Below are 16,622 nucleotides of genomic sequence, written 5' to 3'. Positions count from 1 at the left end.
GCCAGTGGCAGCCAGCAAAGTCCTGTCCGTCTGCCGCTGTGCCTCCTCTAGGGACATACCTCAGCTTTGCTGTCACTTGTGAAGAGACCCAGAACTTTGGGGATGGTTGGACAAGGGGAATCAGGTTAATGGATCTAGGAGTGGACACAGGCGCGCTGGAGGGTCAGAGTTAAGTTCATCCCAGCTCTGCCACTTCCTTGCTTTGTGACATTGGTGAGTAGTTTGGCCTGAGCCTCAGCTACCGTATGCAAAAGAAAGGAAGAAGCACAGTGCCTACTTTGAGGTTGCTATATCAAACATTTGGTAGAATGCTTGGCACATGGAAACCTCCAGTAAATATTAGCCGCTCTTATTGGTAGTAGCAGTATTAATAGCTGACTTTTGAGATTCCTACCCTCTGCCTGCCTTGACCATCTCAACCTTGTCACCACAACTGTTTTGAACTGTGTTCTCCTGGCCTGGTTCTTGCTGCAATAAACACATCTCTTTGACTTTGACTTTGGACCCTTATAGACCATTGAGGCCAAAGAGCCCCTAGTCCAGACTCTGCATTGACCCCAAGGTACCCAGACCTTATGGTCATGGCCTGGTCATGGCCACTTTTCACGGGGTCTCTGAGGCTTTGATAACCAGTGAGGCACGGGAGAAGAGCTGGTGATGCCCTGTACTCCTGCTCTCATGCTTGTGCCCAGCAGCCCTGCTCTGGTTCATCCATTCAGCTGATAAGTATCTAGTGACTCTCATCTTGGAGAAGGTTTGACAGTCATGTCCTTATCGATATCTCCTTGGCCTTAAAGAGTCATTCCCCCTGATTCCCACATTAGTTGGGAAGAAAGTGCAGCAGCTGAGATCTCGGGTTCTTGCCCCAGCCTCCAGAGCTGAGGCACAGCTGTGGGCCCAGATGTCAAGGGATGGCAGAGTGGCCGTCCTTCCCTCAGAGCTGCCCGGGGCCTCCGGCCAGGCGTGCTCACTGGTCACTGTGCCCATCAGATACGTGTGCTGCCATTAGATTCAGCCACAGAAAATCGGTCGTGTCTTTATAAATAACAGTTCGAACCGCAGATGTTTTGTGCTACAACAGTCAATGAGACCACAGCGCGTGCAGTGCCAGACTGTGTCAGTTAACCAAGACAGAGTAGAAGACGGGACCTCAAGATGTCCTCCTCCAGGGATCCACCAAAAGATTCCATACGAGGAATGCCACTTGAATAACACAAAAGGAAATAAGTGAACCACACCTCCTCCCAGTCAGTGACAAGGCAGAAAGCGAAAAAATGAAAAGGAAGAAAGGGGTTGTGTATTCACAGTGTCAAAGCCTTTCCTAGTTGCGGGAGCTGCGGGATTCTGGACTCCAGTGGGCATTCTGGGGGAGGCCAGGCTTTGGGGCTGGGCTCTGAGAAGCGCACAGTGTCTCCTCCCACCCCCCGATGCACAGGCTGGAAGCCTGACAGCCAGCAAATCAGAGACGTGTGTCGGGCTCAGGAGCTGCGGTGCCCCCCTCCCCCCGCCCCCTCCCCCCACCCCAGCTGCAGGTAGTGCAGGAAACTCCATCAGGAGGAGCTGGAACCACGGAGAGGAGAGTGGGTAGGGACCTAGGTGCAGGGAGGCCACCCTGAGTCCCCAGCAGCCTTCGATCCCAGGGAGAACCAGTTGTGTGGGGTCTTGTGTTCTGGAAGGAGTTCGTCCCTAGAGAATGACCACTACATTTCTCTCTTCTGAAGCCACAACTTCTTCCCTTTGCGGCCCTGAAAATCCCACTCCACATCAGCACAAGGACTGAGGTCTTTGGTCTGAGATTATAGGAGCTGACATAGCCTTATCCATGAGGTTGTTTATTCCACTCTCTTGGTTTTATAGATGAGGAAATTGGGGGTGAAAGGGCTCGCATTGGAGAAGATAGCCCAGCAGTCACCCAAGAAGGGCGTCCAGGCTAGTCACCTCCAGAGCAGGTATTCTTAGATTGGAAACCCTGCCCCTCGAAACTGTATGCACAATACGTGTGTGTGTGTGTGTGTGTGTCTTCTGTGTTATCCACAAAGTCTAACACAGTGTTGAGAACAAAGTAGGTGATTTCACAAAGAATTTTCAGAAAATTCTTGTGAAAGGAATACTGTCATGGACGTGCATCTTTCTTGGTGTGTGCTATGAGTGCATCATTTCTCTCTCTCTCTCTCTCTCTCTCCCCCCCTCCCTCCCTCTCTCCCTCCCCCTCCCTCCCTCCCCCTCCTTCAGTGTCTCCATCTGCCCTCCTGTTACTCTGTCAGGATGGGAGGGAAGCAGTTCTCATTCATACGAAGGGAAGAAATGGGTCTTATCCTTTGAGGAAGCTCAGGTCCCAGGCAGTCCGTGTTCTTTTCAAATGAGCAATACTCATAATAATGTTCCAATTTATGAAGTACCTATTGTATGCCAGGCACAGTATAGATTGCTTTCTATAGGCTTTCTCATTTAAAAAAACAACCCTACAAGGTAGGTTTTATTATTATCCCTATTCACATGGGAAATGGAAGCGCAAAGAGGCCTGGTCATTTTCCAAAGTCCATGTGGTCAGCGGGCGGCGATGTCCAGATTTGCGGACAATGTCCCAATCCAGTATGTCCCACCCCACACTGCCTCTTTGGGTCAGCTCGAGCCACCCCTCAGCCTATACAGCTCTGCCCACTCCTCATCTTCTTTCTCTTTCCCCAGAGTGCTTCACAATCACACTATTCAATCCTATTAGGTGACTCATCTCTTTTTATTACAGAATAAAGACAAAAATGTTGTTTAATGAGAACATAATACAAAATTAATAGGAATTACTTATAATCCCATAATCATGGGTAACCACTTACCAGCATTTTGGTGTATCCATCCCATAATGTCTTTTCTCAATTTTAGCTAAGGTTCTACCTGTAATAGCAGAAATTCCAAAATAAGAAGGAAAAAACGGGCCAGGCATGGTGGCACATGCCTGTAATCCCAATGCTTTGGGAGATCGAGGCAGGAGAATCACTTGAGGCCAGGGGTTCGAGACCACCCTGGGCAACAAACACAATGAGACCCTATCTCTACAAAAAAAAAAAAAAATTTTTTTTTAAATAGCTAGGTGTGGTGATGCACACCTGTAGTCCCAGCTACTCAGAAGCTCAACCAGGAAGATCGCTTGAGCCTGGGAGTTGGAGGTTGCAGTGGGCTGAGATCACACCACTGCATTCCAGCCTAAGAGACAGAGCAGGACCCTGTCTCACCAAAAACAAACAAACAACACACACATCCACCACCACCACCACCCCCCAACCTGCCATTTGTCTGGCTTCAAGGGCTGGAAGTAGAGGATGCAGGCCACTTCCGTGGGCCAGATTGAAGTGGGTTGCAGCCCCCTTCCGCCTAACACCGCCACCTGGCCCCCCAGCCTCTCCCAGCCCAGCAGAGCTCGTGTTTGATGCCAAGTGTCAGAGGAGGGCACTCAGCACCTAGCCAGGAGCCCCAGGGACGCGTGTCCCAGTGTGTCTGCATGCGATCCATCCCGATCCCTTTAGCTTTCACATTGGACTCTCCCCTGGACTCCAGAAGAGACTTCCCCATCTTATCCCCTCTGCTGCCCTCTGGAACTCACCTCCGCAGCCAGCCCTGCCTGCTCTGCCAGAAACACTCACCCCGTTCAGTGCAACCACGTCAAGGAAGCACGTGCTCTGGGCTCTGCTGGAGGAGCAGCCGGGCCTGTCCTCAGGATGCTTCTAGTCTGGTGGGGAGCCACACGCTGAAATGCACACACAGTCGGGGACACGCTCAGGAGGTGACTTTGAGCTGCAAGTTGAGGATGAAAAGGAGCCAGGCGTGTAAAGAGCAGTAAGGAAAGGGTTCTGAGCAGAGGGAACAGCGAATCCACAGGCCCAGAGGCAGGAGGGAGCTTGCCTTATTCTAGGACAAGAAGAGTCAGTGTTGCTGAGTCCAGAGTGGCGGGAGGGACGGGGTGGGGATGAGGCCGGGGAGCTGGTGGGGGCAAACAGTGACTCGTGGGCATTATAAATACAGTAGAAAACCATCGTAGGGATTTTCAGAGAGAGGAGGCGTCATCCAGTTTACGTTTGATCAAAACCATATCTGTGGGTGTGGGGCGGGGCAAGCTTGGAAGCGGAGGCCCGGCGAGGAGGGTGTCGCATGGTCCCAGAAGGAGGAAAACTGGCTTGGAACAGTGTGGTGGCCATGGCGCCAGAGAGAAGGGACAAATTCTGGCCATATTGTGGAGGCAGAGCAGAGCGCAATGTTAAGAGAGCAGGATGGGGGAGGGGGTTGGCAAAGGACAGGCGGGGTCCACACTCTGCTTCCGTCTCCACCTGGGACGTGGCCCACATGGAGTGCCCTTTGTCCTTGGGTCCTGCTCCAGCCCCACTTCGCCTGGAAACCTCCGTGATCTCCACTCCTGGCCCGTCACCTCTGCCTCCTCTTGTTCCCCACGGAGCCTGGATGTGAGCAGGGCTTTACTCTTTCAGGAGGATTGGACCGGTCACCCCAGGGGGGCTGTGATCTCCTTGAGGATGGGGCAGACTGCCCGGGCCTAGCACAAGGCCCCGTGCCTGGTAAGGAGCCAGGAGGGCCAGCCACGTGGCCAGCAGACGTGGCCCTTGTAAGGGACACAGCCTGGGCCTGGCCCCCGTGCCCTGCGGGCGTGAGTGAGCGTCTCCCGCGTGGGAGGCTGCCTGGCTTCTGCGGCCTCTGTGTGGGGACCGGCAGGCACTTTGCTCCAAGAAGCTCAGAATTGGAGTCGGAGGTAAACCAGCCTCAGACAGGACCCAGGAAAGTGGCCACTGACCCACGCCCTCAGGACTGTCCAGTAGAAACAAGTCAGCGGAGGCCTCTGGGAACCCAGCCAACTTAGCAGGTGCCAGGTGAACCGACCTCCACGTGAGGAAGGGTAAACACGCAGTGAGAAGACGGCTCCGGTGCTGGACAAACGCAGTCTAAACAGAACGTGAGGGCGGGCGGTGGAAACACACAGCCTCTCCCAGCACTGACGACCCCTGAAAAACACTGGGAATTTTGTTTTCTGCAGTGGAGAAAAATGACTCTCTCTTGTGTGCCAAAAAGGAAAGGATGTGGCCAGAGAGGAAGGGGGCGGAGGTGAAGGTGGGAGGGGAGTATTTACAGCTTCTCCGGGTCTGACATAAGCAGTGCAGAATAAGGAAAATCCTAATTTTAAAACTTACTCTGTAATCATGGTGCAGACCATCTGAGAATCGGGATGTGGGCCAGAGCCAGGGCTGGGAATTGGTGTCTGGGGGCCGAGTGGCTGCCCAGGTGACATGGGGCCTGGCTTAGTGCCCCCCACTGCACCCACCTCCTGGCCCACCCCTGAGCCCACCCCACCCCACCCCCGTGCCGCCTCTCTCCTCTCTCCTCGCCTCGCACCCACTCCGTGCACTGTTGCTTCCAACTCCCCGTGGAGGGCTTGGGAGGAGGGAAGTCTGAGATGACACTGAGCTTGAGGCTCACACGAACGGGGGGCACATCGCTTGCCTCGGTATTAGATGGGAAAAGCATGAATTCTCAAGGGTACGAGGTTCTCTTTAGTTACTTTCCATGTAACTAAATAGTGACTCCTTAGGTATGAGCCATGAAGATGAAGAGAGAAGGTAGGGGCCTCTTCTCCCACCCTCTAAGTGCAGCAAACTTAACTCAGCAGTGGGGATTCCTTTAAAGAGCAGGCTCCACGTGGCAGTTAGATCACTGAGCCTGGCATTCAGGAAGCTACCAGTGGGCTGTGATTAGGGTGACATTAGTAGAACTAACACTGCCAGCTGCAGCTGGGTCCTGGAGGTCCCCTACTGTGCCTGCATTAACCCTTTAGGTGGTGTATTTTGGAGAGGTGGGGTGGGAGGCCTGAGGATCACCTGGGTAGCCAGGGAGAGGACACTGAGGAAGGAGACGGGCTGTTTAGCGATTATTCCAAAAATGTTTCAATCTTTTGACAACTGATATGGTCATAGCAATATGTATGGGTCGGCTGATATCATCAATGACTATTATTATTATTTTTCAGAACTTTTGGAGGCATCATGAGAAAGCATGTGATTTAGAATCAGATTTGGGGTTCACAACTCAGTGGCGCCCCTCAGTAGCTGCGAGACCTTGAGCTAGTTCCTTACAGTATGATGGAAAGTCGAATGATAGCTGTGTCCTGTAACTGATGCACAAAGTGGATGATTGTGAGAGTGCTTTGTGAATATTAAGACTAAGCAGGTATGGAAAAAAACACACATAACAAAAGAAAAAATTCTGGGTTGGAACTATTCAGGGTTTCAGAGCTGTGCATCGAAAACTCCCAGCTCTGTCCATCTTTAAGATATGTAAGTTCCAGGGTAAGAGTACAAAGGCCTGGCTATCATATTTCTAAATACTTAAAAGTTATAGGTCAAACTAACAGAGCACTGAATCAAATAAGTTCTATCTTCCTCCTAGACAAATACACCTTTATAGCAACCTGAAGTCTTTTATGTTCAAATTTACAATAACTTGGCTGCCTCAAAGTTCTGTGCCAGAATGCAGCAGCTAGGAGCAGCAGACCCTCAGCCCCGGCCCCACCCATTCTCTTCCTACCCTTGGCTCTGAACCAGGTTGAGAGATATGTCCTATCGTGCATATGCATGTGGACACTGACATACTGGCCCAAACTCCATGCATACCCCCAACAGACAGCCACCCTCTGGCCACTACATGTGCCCCAAAGTGCACACACAGCAGATTGGATGGCCCTTGGAAAGACAGACCAGGAAAAGACCTGTGTAGATCCTGGAGACATGTTTAGGGCCATTTGGGCTGAGAATACTGAGATCCCACATACCCAGAGGATGGTCTGGAAGGACAGGCACATCCTCTCAGCCCCTCAGACTCCTTGTCCAATGTGGTATTGGTTGGCCAGAAGATACCAGACTAAGTCCCCTTAAAGTGTAAGGCCAGGCCAGGACTCCTCTCACCTGGGTCTAAGGGCAGGACCATTCCAGATCTCAAGGCCTGCCCTGGAAGCTCTCTGGGCTTGGAGCCATCGGTCCTACATGTGTGCTCTCCCTGACTCCCATCCCACACTGCACCAGGGGACATTAGTATCAGTAGAGTCCCTGCACACCTGCCAACTCCTTGCCTCCAAAGATGCTGCTTCCAGCATTGCTCCAGTGACTACAGGGCTTCAGGGAGATCCCAGGGTTGGGGGTGGGTGCTCTTCTCAGAGAGCTTGCTGTGCCCCTCACGGGTACTGGCAGAACTGGCTGGGTCTGGGTGGAGCCTCGACCTTCACCCAGGGACTGCTTATTTGGATGAAATGCTTAACATGAGCTTGTTTGATTGAGATTTGCCTCTTTCTTCTAAAAACCGGATGCAGAAAGCGTGAAGGTTGCAATAATCGATGTTTTCATTATTAGGCCCATTGGCGAGTCCATTAGCTGTGAGCTTTGGGTCAATGGCTGATTGTCTAAAACAAAAACACTGTGTTTATCACAGTGAGGGGAAGGGTTGTAGGAGAAGGAAGGAAATGAGATAATAACTAATATTGACACAGTGTGTTATAGTTTACAGAGCATTTGCTCATACATCATCACTTCATTTGATCCCTATAATAGCTCTGAGATGTAGGGAAGCCTGGAGTTATTTTTCTTCCCATTTTGCAAATAAGGAACCTGCAGCTGGCAGGAGCGACTTGCATGAGGTCAGGCAGCTCTTAACTTGGGACGGACACCCGTATCTGCTCAAGGCAGTTTTGGCACATCTCTGTTCACCACACCAAAGACTTCAAGGCAAGAGGGATGAGAAAATACCCTCAAGAAATTACCCTAAAGAGGGATGAGGGTAATAGGAGCTTTTCCCATGAGCATGGTGCAGCAGGAAAGGCAGGATTGAGATCAGAGTGCCCTGGCTTTGAATCCTAGCACTGCCCCTTCCCATCTGTGACTTTGGACAATTTACTCTGAGATTCTTTTCCTTGTGTGTGACAGAGTATAATGATTCCTGCCTCATAGGGCCACTGTCAAGTGCTCACGTGTGGAAGGGTTCAATGGCTGTTAGTTTCCTTCTTCCCCTAACCCTGCCCCCATTGCTGTTACTTACTAATACCTAAACTTCAATGTCACTTTGTGCCACACACTTCGCTAAGTACTTCCCATTTCTCATCTCATTCAGTTCTCACACCAAGTACATCAAGGAAGTGCTGTTGTCAGCCTGATTTTATAGGAGGGGAAACTGGTACAGAAAGAACCGATCTCCTGAGTTCACCCAGCTAGTGAGGGGTGGCACTGGGCTTGCAAGCTTTGGCACCTGGCCACAGAAACACTGCCTTCAGCTCAACCACCTCTCGCCTTCATCTTACGCTGCCCGTCGTGGCCGGCTTCTTAAAGGAAGGACCTGAACTCTCAGTATTTTCTTGGGCTTGTTCATTCCCTCCATAACCCCTTACAGAACGGCCTCCACTGGGATGTCTTTCCTGCCGTCTTGATAATTAACTAAAGGCTTCTCCTTAACCCTGCTCTCTTCGATTTCTGTGGCTTTTGACAGTGCTGACTCCCTGAAATCTTCCTGACTTTGGAAACTAGTTCTCCCCCTTCACTGGCTGTTCCTTTGCTTTTCAGACTCCTCGGTCTGGCCATCTAAACAAGTCTCCGAAGATCTCTCTGTCGTCCCCAAAGATCTCGCCTATCACCAACATATCAAATGATCCTCTCCATACAGATGGTGGCCAAATTTACATTTCTTGCTCTTTCTTCTGAGCTAGACCCAGCTTTGCAGCTACGTCACAGACACTGTGTTCGCCTATCCAGTCAGCTCTGCAAAAGCAGCAGCCTCCAAATTGACATTCTAAAATTCATGGTCTTCTCCCATCTTTCACATCAGATCAGTTTGATATTATACTTACTTATTCAACAAATAATTTCAAGCTCCTTCTGTCTCCCTGACACTGTTTTAGGTACTGGAGATATAGCAGTGAATAAAATAAATGAAATCTCTACCTTCTTAGGGGTTGAGTAGAATGGAGACAGATTGTTAGCAAAGCGATTAAAGTGATATAGTATATTAGAAGATGCTATGGAGAAAAACATAAAGCAGAGGTGGAGGATAGGAGTGGGGGATAGGGGGCAGGAGATTGGAATTTTAAATTTGATTATCAGGAAAGGTTGCACTGAGAACATGGTATTTGAGGCAGGAATGAAGGAAGCAAGGGAGCAAGCCTTTCAGATATTTGAGGGAAGAATGCTCCAGGTAAAATGAATAGTGAGTGCAAAGGTCCTAGGGTGGCAGCTTACTTGGCTTGATGGTCCATAAGCAGCATATTGGCCAGAATGGGAAGAGAGAGAAAAGGAAATCAGATTAGAGAGGAAGTGAGGAACCAGATGGTGTAGGGCAACATAAGCCATTTTAAAAAGCTTGGCTTTTTCGGCATGGCTTAGGAGACATGGAAATATTTTCAGCAGGTGACACAATTTTGCAAATGTTTAACAAGATCATGGGGGCTGCCATGTTGAAAATAGACTGGGCGGCAGAGTGGAAGTATTATTAGCTAGGAGACCAGTTAGGAGGCTCTTGCAGTAATCCAGGGGTGACAGCTGTAGCTTGGACCAAGGTCGTGGTGATGGAGGTGGTGGGAAGGAGTTGAATTCTAGATATAGTTTGGTGGCGTCAACAGGATTTGCTGATGCTCAGCATGTGGAATGTGAGAGATTGGTCAGGAGTGACTGAGAAGTTTTTGGCAAGTGGGCAGGTGAGTATATGGATCCGGAGCTCAAGGGAGCAATCCAGGCTAGAGATATAAATTTGGAAGTCGTCAGAGTGCAGATGGTACTGAACATCATGAGACCGGATGAGATCACCAAGGAAATGGAAATAGTTAGAAAAGAGAAGAGGACCAAAAACTGAGAGCCCTGGGGCCCTCCAGTATTAAAAGGCTGAGAGACGAGGCAGACCCAGCAAAGGAAACTGAGAGGGAAATAGTGATACTTAAGGAGAAACGTGAGTAGTGAGCGTGTACCACGTGCCAGACACCTTGCTGTGGGCCAGAGAGACAAAGACAAACGTGACTCCACCCTCACTCTTTAGAGGAGGAATCAGGGACTGTCACCCTGAAATACCACTGTGGGCTGATCCAGAAATGGGCAGAGAATGCCAGCAACAGTAAGACCACAACCTTGGTACATCTGTGAATGATTCTTAACACACACACACACACACACACACACACACACACACACACACACACAGAGTCAACCATGCTTAGCTCTTCCCAGTGACTGTTCCACTTTATCCCTTCTTTTGTATCTAATAGGCAATTAATGACTAACCCCCAGAGGATCTAACCTTATAATATCTCTTATATGTGGTGCCTCCTGTTCATTCCCTCGGCCACCAGCCTAGATGAAGTTCTCAATAAAGATCATTCCGAGTGTCTCAAATGCTCTTGAACATCCTCATTCCTTCCCTTTAGCCCTCAAATTCTTTTTACATCACTCTTCCTCCTGCAAATTCACTCTCCTGAGCAAAAGTCCCACCACCTCTAGGATGAAGCCCCCAGTGCCTAAGGCACTCCACAAACTGGCACCACCTGCCCACCCAGCTGTCTCCACTCTTCCCAATGCCTGCCCTCCCTCCCAAGTGTTCTCTTCTCTGTTTCCTGGACACTCCATGTTCATGCTTGATGTCACACCTCTGCCCATGATGGAACCTCCTACCTGGGAAAGCCTACCTTTATTCCCAACAGTTCATACCCCATTTCCTCCACAAAGCCTTCCCTCCTTGCGTGGATGTCCATGTCTCTGAATTTCTGTATCACTTGAAGTCTGTATCACTCATTTTTCTATCTAGGTATATGATGGCATGAATTGTCACTAAAATACGTTCGTATTTACTAATTCATTCAGTTCTATTTGTGTGGCTTGCCCCCTCCTTTTAAGGATAAATAACTTCCAGTGCAAGGCATGGTGCTATTCTGATAATAGATTCTAAATGAATAATCGATGTTAGCTTTTCTTTAAAAGGTGAGTGAATACATAAACTATAAAACTGTGATAAAACACTTTGTTGTAAACAAGTTCTACCAAGCTCCAGGTATATAGGCATGAAAATGACTTGAATAAAATATTCATTCCTCCAATAAAGATTTATTAAGTGCTTAGTGCTAGGAATATGTTAGACACTAATGATTTAAAGATAAGTCACAATCCTAAACCTTTCCTAATGGGAAAGTCAGACACATAAACAAGTAGTTCCAGTATAATCTGGCACCTGCAGATCTGCACACATCCAGGGGTGCATGGAGGAGAAGGCTTCCTGGAGGAGGTGACACACGTGCGATTCTCAGAGGATGAGTACTTGGGTACAGTGAAACTTGAGTAGGAGGAAGAGCAGTGTGGGCAAGAGGGCACAGCGTGAGCACAGGGGCAGAGGTGAGAAACAGCATGGGGTGTGTGGATGGGGAGGCCAGGTCATGGAAAGCCTTGTATGTCCTGTGAACCTTACCCTGTGGGTGGTGCCAGCGAGGTCCATGTATTAATATAAAAGCCATGGAAGGGTTTCTGTATAGAAAGAGCATGATCAGATTTGCATGTTTGAACACTTACGCAACCTAAAAGATGGGTTTGAGAGGGACTAGAGTTGGATGCAGAGAAACCAGTTATAGACCATTCCAGTAGACCAAGTAAGAGATGCTGAGGGCTTGGATTAAGTTAGGGTGGAGAGAGCTGGGTGGAGAAAGGAATCTGAATTCAAGCATCGATGTGGGGCAAGAGGCACAGGATGCAGTGGTGCAGTAGCTGCGGCAGCCCAGCTGATGGGATAGGAGGAGCCAAAGATGACCCTTTCTTCTGGCCCGGAAGATCGGGTGAGCAGTGGGACACCCCCTGGAGCAGAGACAGGGGAAGAAGGCCTGGCTGTCGTGGAGATGGTGAGTTCAGTTTGGGCCATCTGGAACTTGAAGTACCCCCTGTACCTCATTCGAAGTAGTCCCCTTACGTGGTCATTATGTTACTCAAATGGTGCTATCATTCTTGGAACTTTTCAGGGACTTCTCAGAAAACCATTATCAAAGCCATTTCATCAGTTACATAAACTAGACATGCATTTTATAGGCATGACTCTCTTTTTGGGAAAAAAATAAAGAATGGAGGGACAGGGGGAGAGCAGGCCACTGCCTTGGGATGTGCATTAGTTTGTATTTTTCATAAAAGAAATAGAAATAAAAATTTTATACTTTTCAAATAGAAAGTCACTCCATATTATGTTCTAGTCATCTCTATGACTAGACTGAAGTCATTATGAATTTTGGCTATTTCTAAAATCTACACCCCTAATGATGTAGTCCTGGGGTCCCAGGACTATGGAAGAGAGCATGCCTCAGACCTGAGGGATTTCCACAAGAGCAGCCACGGACGTGACAGCAGTGTGGATAGAACTAATGTGTAGCCTCCCAAGATCACTACGCCCAGTGACTACATGTGGCCAGATGTCTTTGTTCTGATGTGATGATTAAGAAGCCTGTTGTATTTCTCTATTTGCAAGAATTCTCCAAGAAAAGGGTCTCTTTCTTCTCTCCTGAGACAGACACAAGAGTTTGCCTTCTTTGTATTATCTCTGTTTTTCATAAAACCTGGGACCCAACTGAGTTTTATGATCTGTCTTACAGGGTTGACCTGTAGACCTTGGGCCCCAAGCCTGCTTACATGGCTCTGGGCAGGAAGAGAGGGGCACAAATTGAGCTGTAAAAGTCTCTATAAGACAGAAATCACTGAATTGGCCCGCAAGATAGCCAGTCTTGAAATAGACAGTGTTGTGACAGAATACACAACACATAAGCTCAAATCCAAATTCCCCAGGCAATATGCTATAGTTAGGATGGGAGAGCAAGTATAATCTGTCACTGCTGTGTTCTCCCATCCCACAGAGGAGCCCAAAGGCCAGTAAGAACTGGTCACAACCAAAATGATTATATGATTATAACTCACTCAAACAATGCCTGTTCCCTTTTATACAGTAAGAAATAATTACCTGGGGGCTACTACCCCCAGCTACAGTAGCATATGTAGCAAAATGAGCTCTGTCTGACTTTCTGCATTAGATCAATTCCTGACTAGTGTCTGCCAACCATGATGTACTACAGTTTTCCCAATAGTTGTCAAGGGCATGGAGACCAGAGAAAAGGCTGTTGTACCTGTGGCTCACCTCCTCCCCAGGCAGCCAGGCCCTGCCTTCACTTCAGGCTCACTGGCATAGGAGCTGCTGTGGGGGGTGGGGGCAGCAGAAGGCAGTGGACAGGGTCCCCAGGTCCCCATGTGACCATTAGGGATGCTGAGATGTATTCAGCATCAACTTGACAATGCAGCTCCCTTTTAGAGCACTTGTGTAAAGCCCAGCAGGATCTTCTGTCACTTCATAGGAGGAAGAACTTTATATCAGACAAGGCCACTGCCTCTTAGCTGATGAATGAAGCAGTCTCATTCCATTCCTTAATTATTTAATTCTAATGCATTATTACCAAGCGTCATCCCTGCCCCCAGGAGTAGAAACATGGAGAATGCATAGCCAGGCTCTGCTGACTAAACACCGGCCCACACCAGGGTCCAGTCCAGCTCCCCACGGCTGCTGTGGGAGCTGCTAGCTCATTGGACAGCCTGAGTCCCCTCCACTGTGGCTTCCTCAGGCACCATGTAGGGGCCCTGCAGGAGGCAGTATGATAGAGTGGTCAAAAGCATGGACTTTGGAGTCAGACAACTCCCAGCTCCACCCCTTGCCATCTGCAGGACCCTTGGCGTGTACCTCAACATCTTTTAAGACCCCATCTCCTCATGTGTAAAATGCAAATAAAAATTGATTTATCTTGTGGACTATTTTGAACATTAACTGAGATAAGGTAAAGTACTTAGGGCAGTGTTTGGAATAGAGTAAGCACTCACTAAGTATTAGTGGTGGTGATGATGATGATGATGATGATGATGATGATGATAATGACTGGCAACAGTCTATGGCAGGGGGAAAAGACATGGTACAAGGTCAGAGGCAGCCAAGAAGAGTAGGCAGGTACCAGAATGGCAAGTTTGCCAAACTTAGTAATGAGGCTCCCAGGCTGGACGAGGAGGCATTGGGAGAGCAGTGTGTTAGGGACTGTGAGCGCCAGCCTGTAGTGTAACTGTCACATCCAGGTGGCTTCCAGCAGATGACCGTTACCTCCCTGCATTATCATTTTCCTTATCTCTGTTTTCTAAGCACAAGAGTGACTGATGGCTAGAATTTAAACAACTCTCTTTGTTGAGTAGAAATTCTACTGCTGTGGTTTCCTAAGAAGTTAGTATAACCTTTTCTTCCTTCCAAGTCCATCAAATTTCAACCACCATCTCTTCCCAACACACAAAGCTTACACTCATACTTCCCAAGAAAGTGGTTCTTGCGATGGAATGCCTCTAAATGTCTGATTACTGTCATCCCAACTAATTGATGTCTCTTTGTGGCCTCCCAACTGCCTCTTTGAACTTCCTGCTCTCAACTGGGTCAGCCATGGTTTTATTTAACTTGCTTTTGGTGTTGCTTTTGTTATTTTTGTTTTGATTTGTTCTCATTTAATCCTGAAACAGCACAGCATAGAACTTTTTGGCCTGCATTCTCCCTCTGAACGCCCCATTTTGCCCAAGTTGACTATGTTAGTGAGTGGTGGGCACCTCTCCAGCTTTTGAAAAATTCATTCAGCCTCTTCTTTTCTTGTGCATCTCTTCTGCTTTGCCAGGTCAAGCTGGGAACTGCCTGACTTGAGGGAAGGGAGAGTAAAAGCCATCAGTGACTCAGATGGGGTGAGCTACCCTTGGTACGGGAACACCACAGAAACTGTGACCCTGGTTGGCCCCACCAACAAGATCTCCAGGTTCTCCGTCAGCATGAATGACAACTTCTACCCCAGTGTGACGTGGGCGGTGCCTGTGAGTGACAACAACGTGCCACTGCTCACAAGAATCAAGAGGGACCAAAGTTTCACGACCTGGCTGGTGGCCATGAATACCACCACCAAGGAGAAGATTATTCTGCAGACCATCAAGTGGAGGATGAGGGTGGACATTGAGGTGGACCCTCTTCAGCTGCTGGGGCAGCGGGCCCGGCTGGTGGGCAGGACTCAGCAGGAGCAGCCCCGGATTCTGAGCCGGATGGAGCCCATCCCCCCGAACGCACTGGTCAAACCCAATGCCAACGATGCCCAGGTCCTTATGTGGAGGCCCAAGCGAGGGCCACCTCTGGTTGTGATCCCTCCTAAGTAGAAGCAGACTGGCCTGACTGTGTGGAGCACATGCCCCCGAGACACGCAGTGAGGGTGCCAGGGGTGCCAGGAGCCAAACTGAGTTTCTGAGCCAAAGCAGACCTCTTGGTTTGCCAGCCTTTGCAGCCACTTGTGAGGAGAAGGGCTGCTCCTTGGGTGGTAGAACCACAATCCTTAGGAAAAGTTTCTTCCTCTTAGGAATAAAGAAATCACTGATTTGACAGACTTGCCGTGATTACCATGCAAGTAGCCATATTTTGGAGCTGACCAGGATGATTCTTTTATCTGAACTATTGACCATTTCTTTCCTGTGAGATGCAGGGGATGGAAACAAAATGAAACAGTGCCTGTGGCAAATGCTGCTTCCCAACCAATTAGAAGAAGGAGTGAAAACATCCACACCAGGTGTTTGTAAGACAAGACAGCCCTGCTGTCTGACAGGAGGATGTTGGGGAAATGGGTGGAATGAAAGTCAAGTGGTGAAAGAATGGGGGATGGGGAGAGGAAAGAATAAGTTGTTATTACAAATTACTACCTGTGCATTTATTAGTTGATCCTCAGGTCTTCAGCACACTCCCTGGAATGAACGGAACGCTCAGAAAACTGGAGAAATGATAACTTGCTTCATTCTGAAGGGGGAAAAGCCTCCTCGGAACTGTCCGTGGTGCTGATGTGAACTGACCAGTGGAGATTCCCATTGGTTCCATCTACCCACCCCTTTCCAAAAAAGATTGTTTATGCAGAGTATTTTTAATCACAGTATTTGGATATGTAGTTGCTGTATTCTGCAGCAGCTATGGTATTTGGGACCCTCATCATGTTTTTAGTGAAATCCAAACTGTGATTTTGCTTACAGCTGCTTATTCTCACCCCATCACCAGCCCTAACTTTACAAAAAGAAAATTTATAAGCCATGAATCCATGCAGGGTTTCACAAACATTTCAACAAATAAGAACAGTATTTTTATTCTTTTTCTTTTTAGTTTCTGAATTATTTAAATGTGGAGTTCACACAAAATATGCGTGCGCACTCACACCAGGATGCATTCAGCATAATTGTTAGCAGATTTGCCAGCAATGCTTGCATATGTACCTGTAGCCTTTGTACGTACACAGTACGTACACTGTGCATCCATATGTTTATTTTAGTTCTATTAATATTTCACAGAAGCTCGACTTGAACTTCTTGAGCATTTGTAAGAAAGTGCTTCATAAGGCTAAACTTTAGAGCCCTTTAATGAAAATCTGAGCTACTTACATTAAGAAATCTTGTACTGCCAAGGTCCAACCAATAAAGATGAGAGGCTAGGTTTCTTTTAGTCAGACCAATACAAAACTTTAAAGTTTTCAGTCTTTACAATGAGGATTTTTC

At 48.4% G+C, this 16,622-nt stretch overlaps 1 protein-coding gene across 1 annotated transcript in view; it reads left to right on the top strand.

Annotated features, from left to right (window-relative positions):
* The window catches only part of FAM78B (family with sequence similarity 78 member B), an 83,579-nt gene extending 67,801 nt beyond the window's left edge, over positions 1-15,778 (top strand). The window contains exon 2 of the mRNA XM_020285436.2: positions 14,729-15,778. Coding sequence (XP_020141025.1) covers positions 14,729-15,251 — 523 coding nt within the window. The 3' untranslated portion in view covers positions 15,252-15,778. The remainder of the gene's footprint in view (positions 1-14,728) is intronic.
* Positions 15,779-16,622: the final 844 nt, after the last annotated feature.

Source organism: Microcebus murinus, chromosome 2 (genome assembly GCF_040939455.1).
Source record: "Microcebus murinus isolate Inina chromosome 2, M.murinus_Inina_mat1.0, whole genome shotgun sequence".
NCBI lineage: Eukaryota > Metazoa > Chordata > Mammalia > Primates > Cheirogaleidae > Microcebus > Microcebus murinus.
The sequence above is the reverse complement of the archived record's forward strand: the minus strand, read 5'-3'. Positions and strand labels throughout refer to the sequence as shown.